Source organism: Podarcis erhardii (genome assembly GCF_964252035.2).
Source record: "Podarcis erhardii genome assembly, chromosome: 5".
In the NCBI taxonomy this organism is placed as follows: Eukaryota; Metazoa; Chordata; class Lepidosauria; order Squamata; family Lacertidae; genus Podarcis; species Podarcis erhardii.
Window position 1 is genome coordinate 13816952 of NC_138509.1, and position 18796 is coordinate 13835747.

General features: G+C 44.7%; 1 protein-coding gene across 10 annotated transcripts in view; it reads left to right on the top strand.

The window, feature by feature from the left end:
* The window catches only part of PAX2 (paired box 2), a 138208-nt gene that overhangs the window by 39211 nt on the left and 80201 nt on the right, over nucleotides 1-18796 (top strand). Inside the window, exon 1 of one of the 10 annotated variants that reach the window (XM_081864360.1) lies at nucleotides 12657-12774. The exons of the other annotated variants lie outside the window; for them this stretch is intronic. Within the exon in view, the coding sequence (XP_081720486.1) occupies nucleotides 12692-12774 (83 nt within the window). The 5' untranslated portion in view covers nucleotides 12657-12691. Of the gene's footprint in view, nucleotides 1-12656; nucleotides 12775-18796 lie in introns of those variants that run through there. 10 annotated transcript variants of the gene reach the window in all.

Below are 18796 nucleotides of genomic sequence, written 5' to 3' on the forward strand. Positions count from 1 at the left end.
TCGGCACTGGACCTCAGTGTCTGGGCAGAACGATGGGGGTGGAGATGCTCCTTCAGGTATACTGGACTGAGGCCGTTTAGGGCTTTAAAGGTCAGCACCAACACTTTGAATTGTGCTCGGAAACGTACTGGGAGCCAGTGTAGGTCTTTCAAGACTGGTGTTATATGGTCTCGGCGGCCACTCCTAGTCACTAGTCTAGCTACCACATTCTGGATTAATTGTAGTTTCTGGGTCACCTTCAAAGGTAGCCCCACATAGAGCGCATTGCAGTAGTCCAAACGAGAGATAACCAGAGCATGCACCACTCTGGCGAGACAGTCCGAGGGCAGGTAGGGTCTCAGCCTGCGTACCAGATGGAGCTGATAAACAGCTGCTCGGGACACAAAATTGACCTGCGCCTCCATGGACAGCTGTTGAGTCCAAAATGACTCCCAGGCTGCGCACCTGGTCCTTCAGGCGCACAGTTACCCCATTCAGGACCAGGGAGTCTTCCACACCTGCCTGCCTCCTGTCCCCCCAAAACAGTACTTTTGTCTTGACAGGATTCAACCTCAATCTGTTAGCCGCCATCCATCCTCCAAACACCCCCCCCCCAACTTTATCTTCCTACAGCCTATTGCCCAACCTCCCACCCCTCCTCCAGCCGAGCTCTGTTCCCAAAAAACGAACTGGGCTGGGAGAAAAGTGTCTGCAACAACAGACCACAGGAAGGTAAGGAGGAGAGGATTCAACTCATTGATTGAATCACTGAGAATTGATTGGAGGCTTCTAAGCAGAGGCTGGGTCTGTCAGGGATTCTTTAGCTGATTCCTGTATTTTTTTTGGAGGGGGGGCTAGATGACCCTAGATATGCCCTTCCAACTTCTATGATTCTAACTCCCCTCACTCACAAGCTCCTTAAAGGGTAAAGGGACCCCTGACCATTAGGTCCAGTCATGGCCGACTCTGGGGTTGCGGCACTCATCTCGCTTTATTGGCCGAGGGAGCCAGCTTACAGTTTCCAGGTCATGTGGCCAGCATGACTAAGCCGCTTCTGGCGAACCAGAGCAGCGCACGGAAACACTGTTTACCTTCCCGCTGGAGTGGTACCTATTTATCTACTTGCACTTTGACGTGCTTTCGAACTGCTAGGCTGGCAGGAGCAGGGACCGAATAACGGGAGCTCACCCTGTCGCGGGGATTCGAACCGCCGACCTTCTGATCGGCAAGTCCTAGGCTCTGTGGTTAAACCCACAGTGCCACCCATGTCCCTACATGCTCCTCACGATGCTCCTATTATAAACCCCTTTGTGCCTCTCACTTTACATGTGATTAGGGCAATCACAGAAGCAAACAAATGGGGCTGTCGCCATCCCAGCTATTTTAGTCCACACCCTCCAACATTTCTCCGATGGAAAATAGGGATGCCCTAAATAATAATAATAATAATAATAATAATAATAATAATAATAATAATAATTTTATTGTTTATACCTCACCCAATTGACTGGATTGTCCCAGCCACTCTGGGCGGCTTCCAACATATATAAAAACATAATAAAACAATAAACATTTTTTAAAAAACTTCCCTTCTAAAGGTTGCATAGTTACTAATCTTGGCTCGGAGGGTCGCATAAGTCAATAACCTCCAACATTTCTATGATGAAAATAAGGATGTCCTAAGGATAAGCAGGATTTTCCGGGATGGCTAGGACGTCTTCTGTATATCTAGGACTCTTTGTGGAAAATAGGGACAATTGGAGGGGCTGCTAGCCCCCCTTTAGGGATTGCTGATATGGCTTGTATGTCCCAATCCAGTAAGCACCACCCATGTGAAGGAACAGCCTTCCATGTGGATCTTCTGTATATAAATATGTACATACATGCCTGTACGTAAGGCAACAATAGCACATCTAGCAATCCAGAGATGCATATGGAATTCTGTGCATCAGCTGGTGCAGGTAAAAAGGTAAAGGACCCCTGGACGGTGAAGTCCAGTCAAAGGCAATTATGGGGTTGCAGTGCTCATCTCGCTTTCTGGCTGAGGCAGCTGGTGTTTGTCCACAGACAGCTTTCCGGGTCCTGTGGCCAGCATTACTAAACCGCTTCTGGTGCAACAGAACACCGTGACGGAAGCCAGAGCACCCAGAAATGCTGTTTACCTTCCCGGCACTGTGGTACCTATTTATCTACTTGAACTGGTGTGTTTTCAAACTGTTAGGTTGGCAGGAGATGGCACAGAGTAACGGGAGCTCACTCCGTTGTGGGGATTCGAACCTCCAACCTTGCAATTGGCAAGCCAGCCCAAGAGGCTCAGTGGTTTAGACCACAGAGCCACCCGTGTCCCTGTACCGGTTGGTGCAATCGTCACTGTTTACCATAGTCCAATGACAGTCTTTTTCCTCTACAGTGATAAATACTAATTCATTCATTCATCTGCATGTGCATCTTCACTTTCATCTGGCAGTACTTGTAGTCTTTTTAGCAAATGTTAAGTTTGGCTGTTTGGATGGGACTTAGTTCAGCCTCACCAAAGTGTAGTTATCTGGTTGCAAACTTAGTATATCACAGAGGCTGCAGCTTACCAGGGCAGTGCTTGGTTTATTACTAAGTCATTTGCTAGTGTCAGTTTTTAGAGGCTCTCAGTATCAGAATGTCAACATGGACGTATACCTTTTCACACAGGAAGCATGATAACATAGGTACACAAGACCAAATGATAAAAATGTACACAATTAGATAGCAGTGCAGTGTTTGGCTAGGCCTAAGTGTCTCATTTAGGTGTGTTTGCGTCTGGGGTGGGGGGCAGGGGTTAAAATACGAATACAGATTACAGAAAAAGATGCCTACATCTCTCGATGCTGTGCTGTTTATAAATGTGAGCATGCATTTTCCAGCATGGTCTCCCAACCCCCGGCAGAGAAGGTAGCGTGGGTTGCGATACAAAGCCATTGTAGTACAATTTCTGGAACACAACGAGCATCACAAAATAAAATTATCGCAGCTGTAGACACAGGAAAGGCAAATGCACTCCCTGTGCTGACAAGAGGCTATTACAAAACCCTGACATCATTATTCAATACACAGGAGCTCTGGGACTGCTTGCTAAGTCAATGTTGAAGAGGGAATTACAAAATAATATTGATAGGATCAATGAAACTGCCACATAGGCATGCAGCAGTGCAGCCATAGGTATTAACATACAGTAACGGCTGCCTAGGCAGACAAGACTAAAAGAAAAAATGGGGGGGACACCCCGACCTCTCCTTGAGTACACAGCCATAGTACAAATTTGCCAAGGAATTCCAGGACAACAGTCACAAACAACATGCATTGGGACTAGAGAAAGTGTGCCTTTATTCACTAACTGATTGGAAAGTGACCTCAACACACAAGGAAGTCAGGGTGGGGAATCAAATGTTGCATCGAGATGGCTGGAGCCCCAGGCCAGGACATTGGTTAAACTGAATTACATTTATATATAACTTTTTTAACATATACAACATGCTGCAGCATACCCTCCAACATTTCTCCGATGAAAACAGGGACGTCCCATTCCATAATGATATTTTTATTATTTATACCCCACACATCTTACTGGGTTGCCCCAGCCACTCTGGGCAGCTTCCAACATATATAAAAACATACTAAAACATTAAAGATTAAATAAAACCTTCCCTATACCGGGTTGCCTTCAGATGGCTCTGGGGTTGGATAATTCCATACCCTCCCATATTTCCCCAAAGAAAATAGGGACATCCTAAGGGGGACATGGGTGGCGCTGTGGGTTAAACCACAAAGCCTAGAACTTGCCGATCAGAAGGTCAGCGGTTCGAATCCCCGCGACAGGTTGAGTTCCTGTTGCTCGATCCCTGCTCCTGCCAACCTAGCAGTTCGAAAGCACCTCAAAGTGCAAGTAGATAAATAGGTGCTGCTCCGGCGGGAAGGTAAATGGCGTTTCCGTGCGTTGCTCTGGTTTGCCAGAAGCGGCTTAGTCATGCTGGCCACATGACCCGGAAGCTGTACGCCGGCTCCCTCCGCCAATAAAGCGAGATGAGCGCCGCAACCCCAGAGTCATTCGCGACTGGACCTAATGGTCAGGGGTCCCTTTACCTTTTAAGGGAAAGTGTGACATTCTGGGATCAAGTCAGAACCTGGGATGGCTTCTCTAAATCTGGAAAATAGGGACGCTTGGAGGGTCTGCTGCAGTCCCACCATCCTCACAACAACCCTGGAAAGTAGGCCACTGTTATATTGCCATTTTACTGGAGAACTAACTTGGAGATGATGATTGTTCAAGGCAGTCCAGCTCTCTCTATTAGTTCTGTGCAACCCCTATAGGAATCATGGGGATTTTAGTGGGCTATGCGTACCGCATGCTTATGGCAGCATTTATTCTTCGTGCCTGTTAACTCTGTTGTGGTGGGCAGGGGCGAAGGAAGGCGTAGGGACACCCGGGGCGGGCGCAAACCGCTATACAGCACATTTGTCATTCCTACGTACAGTGCATGCGTGCGACGCTGCAAATGCGTTTAACTTAGCAGATTGCTGCCTGTTCCAGGATCCTCTGCTCACGGCTAAAGCCTTCAAAGGCAGTGGCAGTGGCGCAATGGCTGCTTGCGCTGCCGTGAGCCCCCGCGGGGTGACTTCTTGTCACCCCCACAGACATGGAACCTGGAGCGTAGTGCCCCCATGCCCCCCGTTGCGACACCATTGTTGGTGGGGAGATCATGCCAAGGCCATGCCAATTTAATATGCCCATAGGAAAGCAAATCTTTGTATTAGAGGTGATCATATACTAAGCTAAATCCCAAGTTGTGGGTAAGATGCTGCCCTTTGGGCCGGCCCTACTTTTAGACAGGAGGAAACAGGTCTCTCAGGCAGCATAATGCGGGGGGTGGGGCAGTGAGCAGGAAATGTTGGCAAGGTTTGGAGGGCAGAGCTGTGGGTGTGCCAAGCTGCCTTTGGGTTTCAACTTGCTAGAGAGGACTCTGTGAGATCATTTCCCTTTGTACCCCAACAGGAACAGGGTGAAGCTGTCATTTTTTTCTCCTTGCCTAGGCACACACTCTTTCTGCTCTTCTCCACCATTGCGAGAACATCTGCAAGTCAGACTTTTAAGCTAGGCTTAAGTATGTCTTGGTAACTCGATTACTGACTCAGGCAGCTGTAACTTACTGTCCCAAAGGTCACTGTTAGCCTGAGCAGAGAGTGGCGTTGTTTTCTCATTCTGGATTACTTAAACCGGAAGGCTGAAAGTACCATATCTAAGGTTCTCTTTTAAGCTGCAAAGGGATAGTGCTCTGCAGAACTCACAAACGTGAGGAAGGAAGAACAATATCTAATAAATATAGTTTCTCCTAGCTGCTAAGCACATCCCAGCTTGGACCAATATTTTGACTCTGTGTAGGGCAGGTTCCTATGCTTTTATGCCTTGCCTAGATCCTTCTAAAGGTAAAAGTAAAGGGACCCCTGACCATTAGGTCCAGTCGTGGCCGACTCTGGGGTTCTGGCGCTCATCTCACTTTATTGGCCGAGGGAGCCGGTGTACAGCTTCCGGGTCATGTGGCCAGCATGACTAAGCCACTTCTGGCGAGCCAGAGCAGCACACGGAAACGCCGTTTACCTTCCCGCTGGAGCGGTACCTATTTATCTACTTGCACTTTGATGTGCTTTTGAACTGCTAGGTTGGCAGGATCTGGGACCGAGCAACGGGAGCTCACCCCATCGCGGGGATTCGAACCGCCGACCTTCTGATCGGCAAGCCCTAGGCTCTGTGGTTTAACCCACAGCGCCACCCGCGTCCCTTCCAGCCTTGTAGAATGCTACAAATCAGTAGACATCCCAGCAGTGCTTCCTCCAACAGGCCCAAGGCAGCCCTCCTTGACCTTCAGAATGGGATCCACCTTTACTGCTTCTAGCCGCCTGCACCTGTCACATACAGACAGTTTAAATATTCCCATTTCCTAAGAGCAAACTCTGGAAGGGCTCCAGGGGTTGAGCAGCATCAGTGTCAGGGAGATCCTGTACAGCCCCCCACCCGCATTAAGAAAATGGACCTTCAATTGCAAGAGACGTCAGCTGTGGAAAGAGGAAGAGGGATTATTGTCCTGGGTTTCAAATCCAGGACACAGGACCTTTGACCTTAGCGTGAATCAGCTGATATTGAAGAAGGCTGAGGGAAGAAGTGAATGTGCTTGTGGGGTATTCAGGGACCCCCTTTCCTTTCCCCAATGCTTCTGTTTGTTGTGCCATAAAAACAACCCAAGTCCTCATGCTCAGTGTTCAGTGAGTATTGATTCAGTCTGCAAGCAATTTTAATATTTCTTCAGGGACTTTCCAGCAACAGCACAAGTCATTAATTCATCCTCCCAAATTGCTTATTCAATAGCGGGAACATGGCTCCTGAATAAAGTCTCAGAATTTATGTGACTCGTACGAGTCAGGAGGTCAAGCAACTGTTATGGAGTGAAGTTAAAAATCCAAATAAAATATTGACACTTTTTTGGAGGAGAGGGGGAGGAGGAGATGGGAGGAAGCAAAGGTATTTAAAATAGGGGCTTGCTGCCATGCCCCCAGGATAACAAAAGGAAAGAGATGAAAGACAAGTTGGAGTCTGAAAAATCAATGGGATAGACGGCACATTCACTTAGTATTTCATAATTCTTTCTTACACACACAATGTCCTGCACATACATAGAAATAAGGAGAAATATTTTCCCAAGGCTGTGTTCTCCTAGCTGCATATACACAAATGCAGCATAGTCTTAGGCGTGAGGTAACTCTTGAGGATAATATGAAAGGCAAAAATTAAAAATAAAAGCTTGTGTACTCACAATTTGCCCCAGGGGTGTGTGTTATATATTTGTGTGAGAGAGATATCTGTAAGCGGAAATATTCCATTGTCTGCAAGGCACAACATATTTGGACAGGTAGTAAGTAACCCACACAGCTTACAGCTCATGGTGAAATCCAGAAAAGGTAACTAGGGTTGCCATACGTCTGGAATTTCACAGACATATCTGTAATACCTGAACCGCATGCAGTGTCTGGGCAGAAGTCAGCAAAATGTCTGGGGAAATCCGGACGTATGGCAGTCGTTTTTGCCGATTTCCCTCAGAAGTAGCTCAAAAAATTCCAATTCTTTTGTGATTTTGCTCAACGACTTTGGCCAAAACTGGAAAAAAAAGCTCAATAACTTTTCTGTCTAGATTTTCACTTTTTGAAATATGGCAACCCTAGCTAAACTAGAACTTTACCCTCCCCTTCACATAACTGCACTTCTGAAAATCCTGAACAATACAGTTCCCAGAATCCCTTGGAAGGAAGTAATACAGAATCTCCCTATTTTCCAGGGACAGTTCTGGATTTACAGAAGCCACCCCCAGTTTCTGATTTGATAGTGGAATGTCCTGCTTTCCCTTAGGATGTCCCTGTTTTCTTTGGAGAAATGTTGGAGGGTATGGAGTTATCTGACCCCTGAGCCATCTGAAGGCAGCCCTGTATAGCGAAGCTTTTAATGTTTTATTATGTTTTTATATATGTTGAAAGCTTTGGCATGCATACCTATGGTATGACAAAGTTAAGATCAATAAGGCCTTTAAAAACCATATTGTCAGGAAAGCAGTATTTAACGTCTGGACAAAATACAAAGACTTATTGGAAAACAAAACTCCGAGGTGGCTCTCCCCTCTGGAAGCTAAGGCCCGAAAAAGACCCAATATGGAGGCCAAATGGCCAAAATATTGGGAAATATTAGAAAAAGATGGAGACAATTGGAAATTGCAGAGTTTGGAGAAAATGAAGGATAAGGTGCGAGACTGGTTACATTACGCTCAGATTAAAGAAGTCTTTAAAAATGATAAAAAGTTAGGGTTCCAGGTGGAGAAATCGAAGCTGGAAACAGAATTGTTAGAACCAAAGACTAAGGTATTATCAAGAATGTATAACTTGCTGTTAAAATGGAACACACAAGACGAAATGGTTAAATCGGCTATGATAAAGTGGGCACAGGACATTGGGCATAACATTATGTTTGAGGACTGGGAAAGGTTGTGGACCAATGGGCTGAACTTCACTGCATGTAATGCTCTGAAGGAAAATGTAATGAAAATGATATATAGATGGTACATGACCCCAGTTAAACTTGCCAAAATATACCATTTGTCTGATAATAAATGTTGGAAATGTAAAGAAAACGAAGGAACATTCTTTCACCTCTGGTGGACCTGCCCTAAAGTGAAGGCCTTCTGGGAAATGATATATAATGAGTTGAAAAAGGTATTTAAGTATACCTTCACTAAGAAACCAGAGGCCTTCCTCTTGGGTATTGTCGACCAGAAGGTGTTAAAGAAGGACCGAGCATTTTTTATGTATGCAACAACGGCAGCAAGGATACTCATCGCTAAGAACTGGAAAACTCAAGATCTACCCACACTGGAAGAGTGGCAGATGCAGCTGATGGACTATATGCAATTGGCGGAGATGACTGGCAGAATCCGAGACCTGGGAGAAGAAAGGATTGAAGAAGATTGGAAGAAATTTAAGATTTATTTACAAAAATATTGTAATTTGGTTGAATGTTAAGAAGGATGCTTGATCATAAAATAATTGGCCACCACTAAATTAGATTGGAATCTGATGATAAGTGAGATTAAGGAAAACATAAACCTTTTGGAGAATTGTTAGACTATATTTAAATGAGCGGAAATAAGATTGTAAACAAAAAAATTGCTTGAAAAAAAAATTAACGATGTAAGTGGGAGCAGGAGACGTGAGGAAGTCCAAAGAAGTTATGAGATTTTGTTATGATATAGCTAATGTTGTTTATTATTTGTGCATTTCTTTTATAAAAAAAACCTTAATAAATATCTATAATATATATATATATATATGTTGAAAGCTGCTCAGAGTGGCTGGGGCAACCCAGTCAGATGGGTGGGGAATAATAATAATAATAATAATAATAATAATAATAATAAGCATGCCTATTTTCATTGGAGAAATGTTGGAGGGTATGGTAAATGTGTGTTTGCTGTGCTCTGACTGCATGGTGTGAATCTGCCCTTAGATAAAAGTTAGCTCTAGAGCTGCTAGTTAGAATCATAGATACCATCAAACTGTAAAGTTGGAAGGGACCCTGAAGATCTGACATAGTCTGCATCCAGAAAAAGCAGTTATAGGTAAGCACAACCTCTGCACTCACCCTGGGTGCTGTGCTGCGGGGGCTGCCAAAATAATGCTGTAGAATGGAGCGAGAGAGGTTCCAGAATTTTAGCTCTTCTTCTTTGCCGATCACTCGTAGCCAAGTAAGATTGTCTTCCATGGACACGATCTTAACAGTGAGTCCATGAGTGACTGTGGAGGCCAATTCTGGATCCACACGTCCTTCCACAGTGGGGACATAGGTTTCCGGGCAGGAGTTGATCACGATGTGGATTTGCCAAGCGTGTCTTCCTCTTAGCACGTTTCTCCCCTTTGTCCTAAGTTCAAGCGTCTTCAAAGTCCATGACCCCTTTGGTAAAGGCTGTCCTCCAATTGGAGCACTCGCAGGCCAGTGTTTCCCAATTGTCAGTGTTTATACAGTGGTACCTTGGATTACATACGCTTCAGGTTACAGACTCTGCTAACCCAGAAATAGTACCTCGGGTTAAGAACTTTGCTTCAGGATGCAAACAGAAATCGTGCTCCGGCGGCGCGGCAGCAGCGGGAGGCCCCATTAGCTAAAGTGGTCTTCAGGTTAAGAACAGTTTCAAGTTAAGAACGGACTTCCGGAACGAATTAAGTACTTAACCCGAGGTACCACTGTGCTACATTTTCTGAGATTTGCCTTGAAAGAGTCTTTAAACCTCTTTTGTTGACCACCAGCATTACACTTTCCATTCGAAATAGAGTAGTTGCTTTGGAAGACGATAATCAGACATCCGCACAACATGACCAGTCCAACGAAGTTGATGTTGAAGAATCATTCCTTCGATACTGGTGATCTTTGCTTCTTCCAGTACAGTGGCATCAGTTACCCTGTCTTCCCAAGTGATGTGCAAATTTTTTTGGAGACACTGTTGATGGAATCTTTGTAGGAGTTGGAGATGGCGTTTATAATTGGTCCATGTTTCACAAGCATACAGTAAGGTTGGTAGTTCAACAGCTTCATAAACAAGCATTTTGGTTTCCCTGCAAATGCCCCTGTCCTCAAACACACTACCGCTGCTGAAATCTAGAAGGTTGAAGATTCATTTCATTGTAACTTTGCTCACATGTACTAATGCAAGGTATTCTTGTGGAAGAGAAATTGGGTATTGCCTGTAGTTCACTGTTGGAGGGGCTGCTTGTGTGTAGAAAGTCCTAGGTTCACTCCTTTGGGTCATTCTACCCGAGAAGGAGTTTTGTAGGGCTGGAAAGTTTGATATTTTCCTCAACCAGATAACTTGGTTCAAGAAAAGGCTAAGTAGATGCAATAACCCTTATACATAGTAGCATGCTGTTCACGAGAATGACTTCCACATGTGGTTTATGTGCTGGGCAATTGAGGATCTCTGGAAATACTTCATTTGAATTAGTCCTTCGTACTCTCACTTGCCTCACAATGTCTCCTTTTGGGGGACGATTATAGGCAGCAATTGGTGCAGTCTGCTAATAGGTGCTCAAATTGAGATAGCCAATAAACAGAAAATAACAGACAACCCTTGTATAGGGGATTGGCTCCAATGTATGTGGCAGATGGAATACAGTAGACTTAACTAGTAGGATACAGAGTGGTGGTGTTGAGAAAAGTATACTGATAATTAAGTTATTTTATTCAGTGTGAATAAATGCTATAATTTAAGGGTTTTTTGCAGATATTTTATTGATAAGCAGGTTCCACTTCTGGTCTGCCACTGGAACTTGACCTGCATCTTATCTGTTGCAAACTAATACTTGGTTTTGTCATTTATGATGTAGTATACATAGATTTCAGTAGTGATTACATTATCCATGGCTATGCGTGAAGTAATTGATTTGGGCACATGAAATGACATTTATATTTGAAAAGAAAAGGCATCACATTACCTGACTTTAAAACGTCTAATTTTTTAAATATTTTTTTTGGGTGGGGAAAATCAGCAAAGAACTGTCCACACCAAACAAGTCAGGGTGTATTTTAATCTGCAATGGATTTTTGTTGAATTACTTGCTTCCATTATCTAGTTATAATCCACAGGGGATTATATCAGTACTGTATATATATCACTTGATCTTTTTGCTCACCTTCTCATCCTACCCTGTGTGGCGGATGTTCACGGCAAAACTGGAAATTTTGATTCCAGCTATATGTAACATCAACATTGAGTAAGTGATACAGTTCCTTCCTCTTCAGTGCTTGGACACTGAGGTCCTCCTTCAAGGGCCTTCTGGCGGTTCCCTCACTGCGAGAAGTGAGGATACAGGGAACCAGGCAGAGGGCCTTCTCGGTGGTGGCGCCCACCCTGTGGAACACCCTCCCATCAGATGTCAAGGAAATAAGCAGTTATCCTATTTTTAAAAGACATCTGAAGGCAGCCCTGTTTAGGGAAGTTTTTAATATTTAATGCAGTATTGTTTTTAACACTTGATTGGGAGCCGCCCAGAGTGGCTGGGGAAACTCAGCCAGATGGGTGGGGTATAAATTATTATTGTTGTTGTTGTTGTTGTTGTTGTTGTTGTTGTTGTTGTTGCACCAATATATCAAACATTTTTCTTAGGGTTTAAAAACAACAACACTGTGCTGATTTGTTGTAAAACTTGTGAAGTGCAGAGAGCCCCCTGTAGCAGTCACCTACCCATATTTTTCTAAATGGGGAAATGACAGGCCCCAGAGCAATATAGTTTAAGAATCTTTAGTTGGAAGTCTTTTTCCTTTCAACAGTTTTGGGGATGTGTGCCCAAAACACACATCTACTAAGTCCATCTGGGGGGGGAACGGTGTTGGCAAAGGGTCACCATAGAGGAGGTATCTGCCCTCCACATGCAGCAATTGAGCAGAATCAAATTTTCAGGAACCTTTTAACAGTTACACAAATTGCAAGTCCTAGATGCGAATCATGGGACATGGGTGGCGCTGTGGGTTAAACCACAGAGCCTAGGACTTGCCGATCAGAAGGTCGGCGGTTCGAATCCCCGTGACAGGGTGAGCTCCCATTCCCCGGTCCCTGCTCCTGCCAACCTAGCAGTTCGAAAACACGTCAAAATGCAAGTAGATAAATAGGTACCACTCTGGCGGGAAGGTAAACGGTGTTTCCGTGTGCTGCTCTGGTTCACCAGAAGCGGCTTAGTCATGCTGGCCACATGACCCAGAAGCTGTATGCCAGCTCCCTCGGCCAATAAAGCGAGATGAGTGCCGCAACCCCAGAGTCAGTCACAACTGGACCTAATGGTCAGGGGACCCTTTACTTTTAGATGCGAATCACAGCTCACGCAGCTGTGCAGAAGCTTCAAAGAGGGACTTAGAACTTCTGTGCTTTCTGAGTTAGTCCAGGAGACAGTTCAGAGAAGCTTGCAATTGAGTTATTGGGAGCAAAAGAGCTGTGCAAATCCCTAAGTCGAGCGAGGGCAGCTCTGCTGAACCGCAGTATGAATAGAACCTGCCATGATGACACCAAAAGCAGGAAATTCCCTTCATTGTGTGTCACCCGAGGTTGCCAGGGAGACTTCGGGTCTCATTTATTACAGCGAATACATGGCTACGTAGCCAAACATGATACAATGTGTAGGCTTCGTTCGGAACCCCTCGGGCGGATTTTGGACGGACGGACTGATGAATAGATACATTTCTACTAAGTATACATACATTATATCACCCTATTGATTTTTGAAAAGTTCCAGGTCTGCCAAGCTGTAATGAGATTTTTGAACTTTGGGCTGTGATCAATGAAAGGAATATTATTGGCCTGGAGAATTGATATAACCCCTCTCTGCAGAGCATTCTGCTCCCAGGCTGCCCTGCTCCCCACGTATAGGATTCCACCAGACACTTAACCTCTCTTAGAGTGTCATCAGGCTAAAAGGAATCTAATAGTGACACAGGACTTGTGCGTAGCACTCCGGCACTATTGCTTTCCTGTCACAAATAATTTATAGCTTTCTATTTCCATGCTTTTGCCTGCACCCCATCACTGCTTCCTGGGGCTGCTGCGGGGGGGGGGGGGGTGCGAGCACCGAGGTGGGATCAATATGCTCACACAAGCATCACTTCAGGGTGCTTTGTGGGAGCAAAGAAGGAACAGTTGTAATATCTGCCCCTTTCTGTCTTCAATCACCGGGCAGCTCTAGAACTTATCTCCTCCAGAGCGTGCTTCTTGGTACTTCAAAACCACAATATACAGGTTATGGCAGCTATACTGCCGCTCCCCTCTCCAAACCATGCCTGGCAAAGGCTCATCTAGTTTAGCTGCCTGTGTCCAATAGTGATCAACCAAGTAACTTTGGAAAACTCACAAGGGCACTTTGTTGGTTTACTAAACGGCCTCGGCCCAGTATATCTGAAGGAGCGTCTCCACCCCCATCATTCTGCCCGGACACTGAGGTCCAGTGCCGAGGGCCTTCTGGCGGTTCCCTCACTGTGAGAAGCGACGTTACAGGGAACCAGGCAGAGGGCCTTCTCGGTAGTGGCACCCTCCCTGTGGAACGCCCTCCCATCAGATGTCAAAGAGAACAACAACTACCAGACTTTTAGAAGACATCTGAAGGCAGCCCTGGTTAGGGAAGCTTTTAATGTTTGATGCATTACTGTATTTTAATATTTTGTTGGAAGCCACCCAGAGTGGCTGGGGAAGCCCAGCCAGATGGGTGGGGCATAAATAATAAATTATTATTATTATTATTATTATTATTATTATTATTATCATAGAACAGCACCATACCCCCCAACATTTCTCCAATTAAAATAGGTTTGTCCTATTCCATGATGATAGTAGTAATATATTTATATCCCACCCATCTGACTGGACTGCCCCAGCCACTCTGGGCAGCTTCCAGGATACATAAAAACATAAGAAAACATTAAACCTTAAAAAACAGCTTCCCTATACAGGCTGCCTTCAGATGTCTTCTAAAGGTTATCTCCTTGGCTTGGAGGTCACATAACTCAATACACTCCAACATTTCAATAATAATAATAATAATAATAATAATAATAATAATAATAATAATAATAAATTATTTATACCCCGCCCTTCCTGGTTCAGAAAACTGGGCTCAGGGCAGTTAACAAATTTAAAACACTTAATTGATGCAACAAAAAACAGCATAAAATACAGTATAAAACATGAATAAATAAATTCAGAATTCAAAAATCAATTGAGGGGGGCACCCATCCAATAAACATTAGATGATCACCAGGGCTAGCTGGCTAAATTAGTCCTATTTGGGCAAGCGAGGAGACCAGTGGAGAATTAGCTGTGGGATCCCAGAGCGGGTAATCTTCATAAAAAGGGGAGGGGAGGGAAGGAAGGGGAATAAAAGATCAGGCTAAATTCAAATTAAAAGCCAGGCAGAATAGCTCTGTTTTACAGGCCCTGTGGAAGGAATTTAATCCTGCAGGGCCCTGGTCTCATGGGACAGAACATTCCACCAGGTCGGAGCCATCACTGAGAAGGCCCTGGCCCTGGTGGAGGATAATCTGACTTTCCTTAGGGCCCGGGACCTCTGAACTCTGATTATTCATGGACCTTAAGGTCCTTTGTGGGTCATACCAGGAGAGGCGGTCCCATAAATACGAGGGCCCTAAGCCACAAAGGGCTTTAAAGGTCAAAACCAGCACCTTAAACCTGACCCGATACTCCACCGGGATGAAAATAGGGATCTCCTAAGAAAAAGTGGGATGTTCTGGGATCAAATCAGAAACTGGGGTGGCTTCTGTAAATCTGGGACTGCCCCTGGAAAACTTGGAAGGGTCTGCAACACAATATAACCTACCCTGTCCTTCCTTTAGATTCTAGATTCTGGTATGATTATCAGTGTTCTACCTATTTTCTGATAAACTTGCTGTGTCTGTTTTCTGCTATCATACAAAATACTCTAAATTCACGCAACTCGGGTAGGCGACTTCTAGGATCAACGTATATATTGAAGCCTATATATTGTGTCTTTCATTATGTAGAGGCTCTTGCATATGCTGTCTTTCCCCCTTTAGTCTTCTAAATGACTTTTGTTGTTGTTTTGTGTGCTCGTTGTCAACTTTTCTACCGTGTAGTTTAAGGATCTAGAACATATAAAGCATCGTTCTTAAGGGATGAGCCTTTCTACAGTCCCACACCCTCCAACATATCTCTGATGAAAATAGGGATGCCTTATTATAATTATTAATTTTTACCCCACCCATCTGACTGGGTTGCCCTTTTGGCAGCTTCCAACATATATAAAAACAGAACAGTGAACATAAAAAAACCCTTCTCTATAGAGGATGTCTTCTAAAGTTTGTACAGTTACTTATCTCCTTGGCACGGGGGTCTCATAACTCCATACCCTTCAACATTTCTCCCATGAAAATAGGGACATCCTAAGGAAAAAGCAGGACATTCGGAGATCAAATCAGAAACCAGGATGGCTTCTGTAAATCTGGGACTATCCCTGGAAAATAGGGACACTTTGAGGGTCTGTGTCTGCCAGAGCCCCAGCATGATACTATTCTATTGTTTCACATTTCCCCCAAAGCTCGCTTTTCTCTGTCTTTTTGCTTCCTGTGAAGCCTAATCCCACACAGCAGAACTCTTAAGTGTTGAGAAAATGTACAATGTCTACAAGATCTATGTTCAACAAAGAGGTTAAACCATCTCTGTATTACTGGGTCAGGGAGCTCTGTTGACCTTGTCAGCCAGCACAACTTGGATCATTATTTTGTCCACTTCCTTCATGGTGGCACAAAGCTGCAAGTTTCACTTCTGGCACCAAAGTCGCACTCTTTCCTGATCCGATCAGAATTATGTATTCCGGTGGTAGCTAATGAGAAAATATTATTCTTGGAAATGTGGAAGCAGGAAGAGGGAGACTTTCCTTTCTCTCCTGAAAAGGAGCTCTAGAGTTGAATTCTCATGAGTACAGTATTGAATTGTCAAGATGGAAAGTCTTACATGAGCAGAGAGGCAAACTTCGTTTTGTTTTGTTTATGTCTTGAAGACACTACTCAGATTCACAACTATGCAAGGGGTCTCAGAGACTGGTTCTCAAGACTGTGCAGTCCCTGGGATACAGGCCCCATGGCAGAGTATATCAAAGTACCTGGACACTAGTCCTTTGGGAGAAAGAGCTGTAAGATAACCCGTGCTTCTGTGGGCTGCCACCTTTACTTTGTTGGGAGATTTGTCATCAGATCTCCTGTGAGTGTTTTTTAAAAATGTAATAACTACCAGGGTGTCTGTCTGGCTCTCTGAATCAGTTTGGATGCGACTCTGAAGGAGGGAAGGGTTAACTGTTTTCCTTTATGCTGTTTTCCCAATTAAAATCATGCCCTGAAGTTCCTATTTCCCCCTCGGGCAAGAATATATAATAAATATGGCACCTGTGTTTTTTCCCCTGCTTTGGAGAGCGTGTGATTTTTTGTTAGGAAATCTCTCATTCTCTCTCTCTCTCTCTCTCTCTCTCTCTCTCTCTCTCTGTGTGTGTGTGTGTATGTGTGTGAGAGAGAGAGAGAGAGAGAGACAGAGAGAGACACACACACACACACACACACACAGAGAGAGAGAGAGAGAGAGAGTGTTAACCACAAACCACAGAGCCTAGGACTCGCCGATCAGAAGGTCGGCGGTTCGAATCCCCGCGACGGGGTGAGCTCCTGTTGCTCGATCCCTGCTCCTGCCAACCTAGCAGTTTGAAAGCACATCAAAGTGCAAGTAGATCAATAGGTACCACTCCGGCGGGAAGGTAAATGGCGTTTCTGTGCACTGCTCTGGTTTGTCAGAAGCGGCTTAGTCATGCTGGCCACATGACCGGGAAGCTGTACGCTGGGCTGGCTCCCTCGGCCAATAAAGCGAGATGAGCACCGCAGCCCCAGAGTCGGCCACGACTGGACCTAATGGTCAGGGGTCCCTTTACCCTTTTACCAGTGCCACAGTCCCAATTACATAACCCACCCCTCCCCACAATAGCTTTTGCATTTTCCCGCCTCATGTCTAGTTTCATCCTTTCTGGCCAGTTACATTCTTGACATTCTGAAAGCTTTGTTAAAGCCCATGGCCTGTTCTTCATCCAGTCCCTAAGCATGTTTACTCATAAGGAAGCCCTTCCAAGTTCAATGGCATTTGCTTGGGATTCCTGGTAAATACTCCTACGATTGCAGCCTTCATCAACCTTCCCAACCATAATGAAGTCTAAGCAGAGCCATCTCTCAAGGCATTTTGTTGACTGAAGCAAAATACAAGATGGCGCCTCCACTCCCATTCCATATACAGAAGCCAGCTGAACGGCTAGTTGAATATTATTTCAATACTGTGGTGAAGGGGATAGTGTCCTCTACCACAACTTAGGGCAAAAGGCCACATGTGAGTGCAGAATAGGCCATGTGGGAGACTCGGGAGGAACACTGATGGGGGACACCATTAATGTTGCCCAGCACCTGCCACCAGAGGTGGGTATTATCACTGTATCTAATGGTAGGGCTGGCCCTGAGCCTATGTAAGCACAATTACATCTGAGTGCATACACAGATTGTTACATTTGTCTCTTATTTTCTTTCTCTCTGTGCCTGTTCTCTTGTCCCATCCCTAATCTCAATATTTATCTTGTAAGACTTGGTGCAAGACTTACCTTTTGCTTAAGTTACTCTGTATGGTTCTGTATATAAAGGAAGATGTTAAGAACAATGGGTGGTATTCAGCTAAATTTTACTCAAGAGTAGGTATGTTGAGGGACGCAGGTGGCGCTGTGGGTTAAACCACAGAGCCTAGGACTTGCCGATCAGAAGGTCAGCAGTTCGAATCCCTGCGACGGGGTGAGCTCCCGTTGCGTGGTCCCTGCTCCTGCCAACCTAGCAGTTCGAAAGCACGTCAAAGTGCAAGTAGATAAATAGGTACCGCTCCAGCGGGAAGGTAAACGGCGTTTCCGTGTGCTGCTCTGGTTTGTCAGAAGCGGTTTAGTCATGCTGGCCACATGACCCGGAAGCTGTACGCCGGCTCCCTCTGCCAATAAAGCGAGATGAGCGCCGCAACCCCAGAGTGGTCCACGACTGGACCTAACGGTCAGGGGTCCCTTTACCTTTACCTTAGGTATGTTGAAGTTAATCGCACTAACTTAGGCTCATTAACGTCAGGAGAGCTACTCTGAGTATAACTTAATTGCTGTATCACCCGATGTTGATAACCCTTTCACCAATAAATGGGATCATCATAGAAAATGGCAAAGACTATATGTCTTTTAAAAAATTCTTTACATGTTGCTAAACTTCCTAGACCATCCTTAAGGGCAGTTTACTCCAACCCGCTTCTTTCTCTTGTAAGAATCAAATTATAGCCCTAAACAGTTACTTCATTAAGAAGTGAGATGTAAACCAACTCCCATAATGCATTTGGCTAAGTGGCTCTTGGTCACTGGCACACAAAGTGTATTTTCATACTACTACTAATAATAATAATAATTCAAAACATACATTCTACATGCCTGAGTTTTCACTTGCAGACTCTATCCTTCAGGTTCAGACTGGGGGTGGGGAGAAAATGTACATATTTCAATTTGAACTTAGCTAATTTGAACTTTCAGAAGCAATATGCACATTGAAACACTGCCACCTTTTGAAATCTGCACTTCTCTGAATTATCCCATACAGTTCTACTACCCCCCCCAAAAAAACCACATGCAAAAATGCATATAT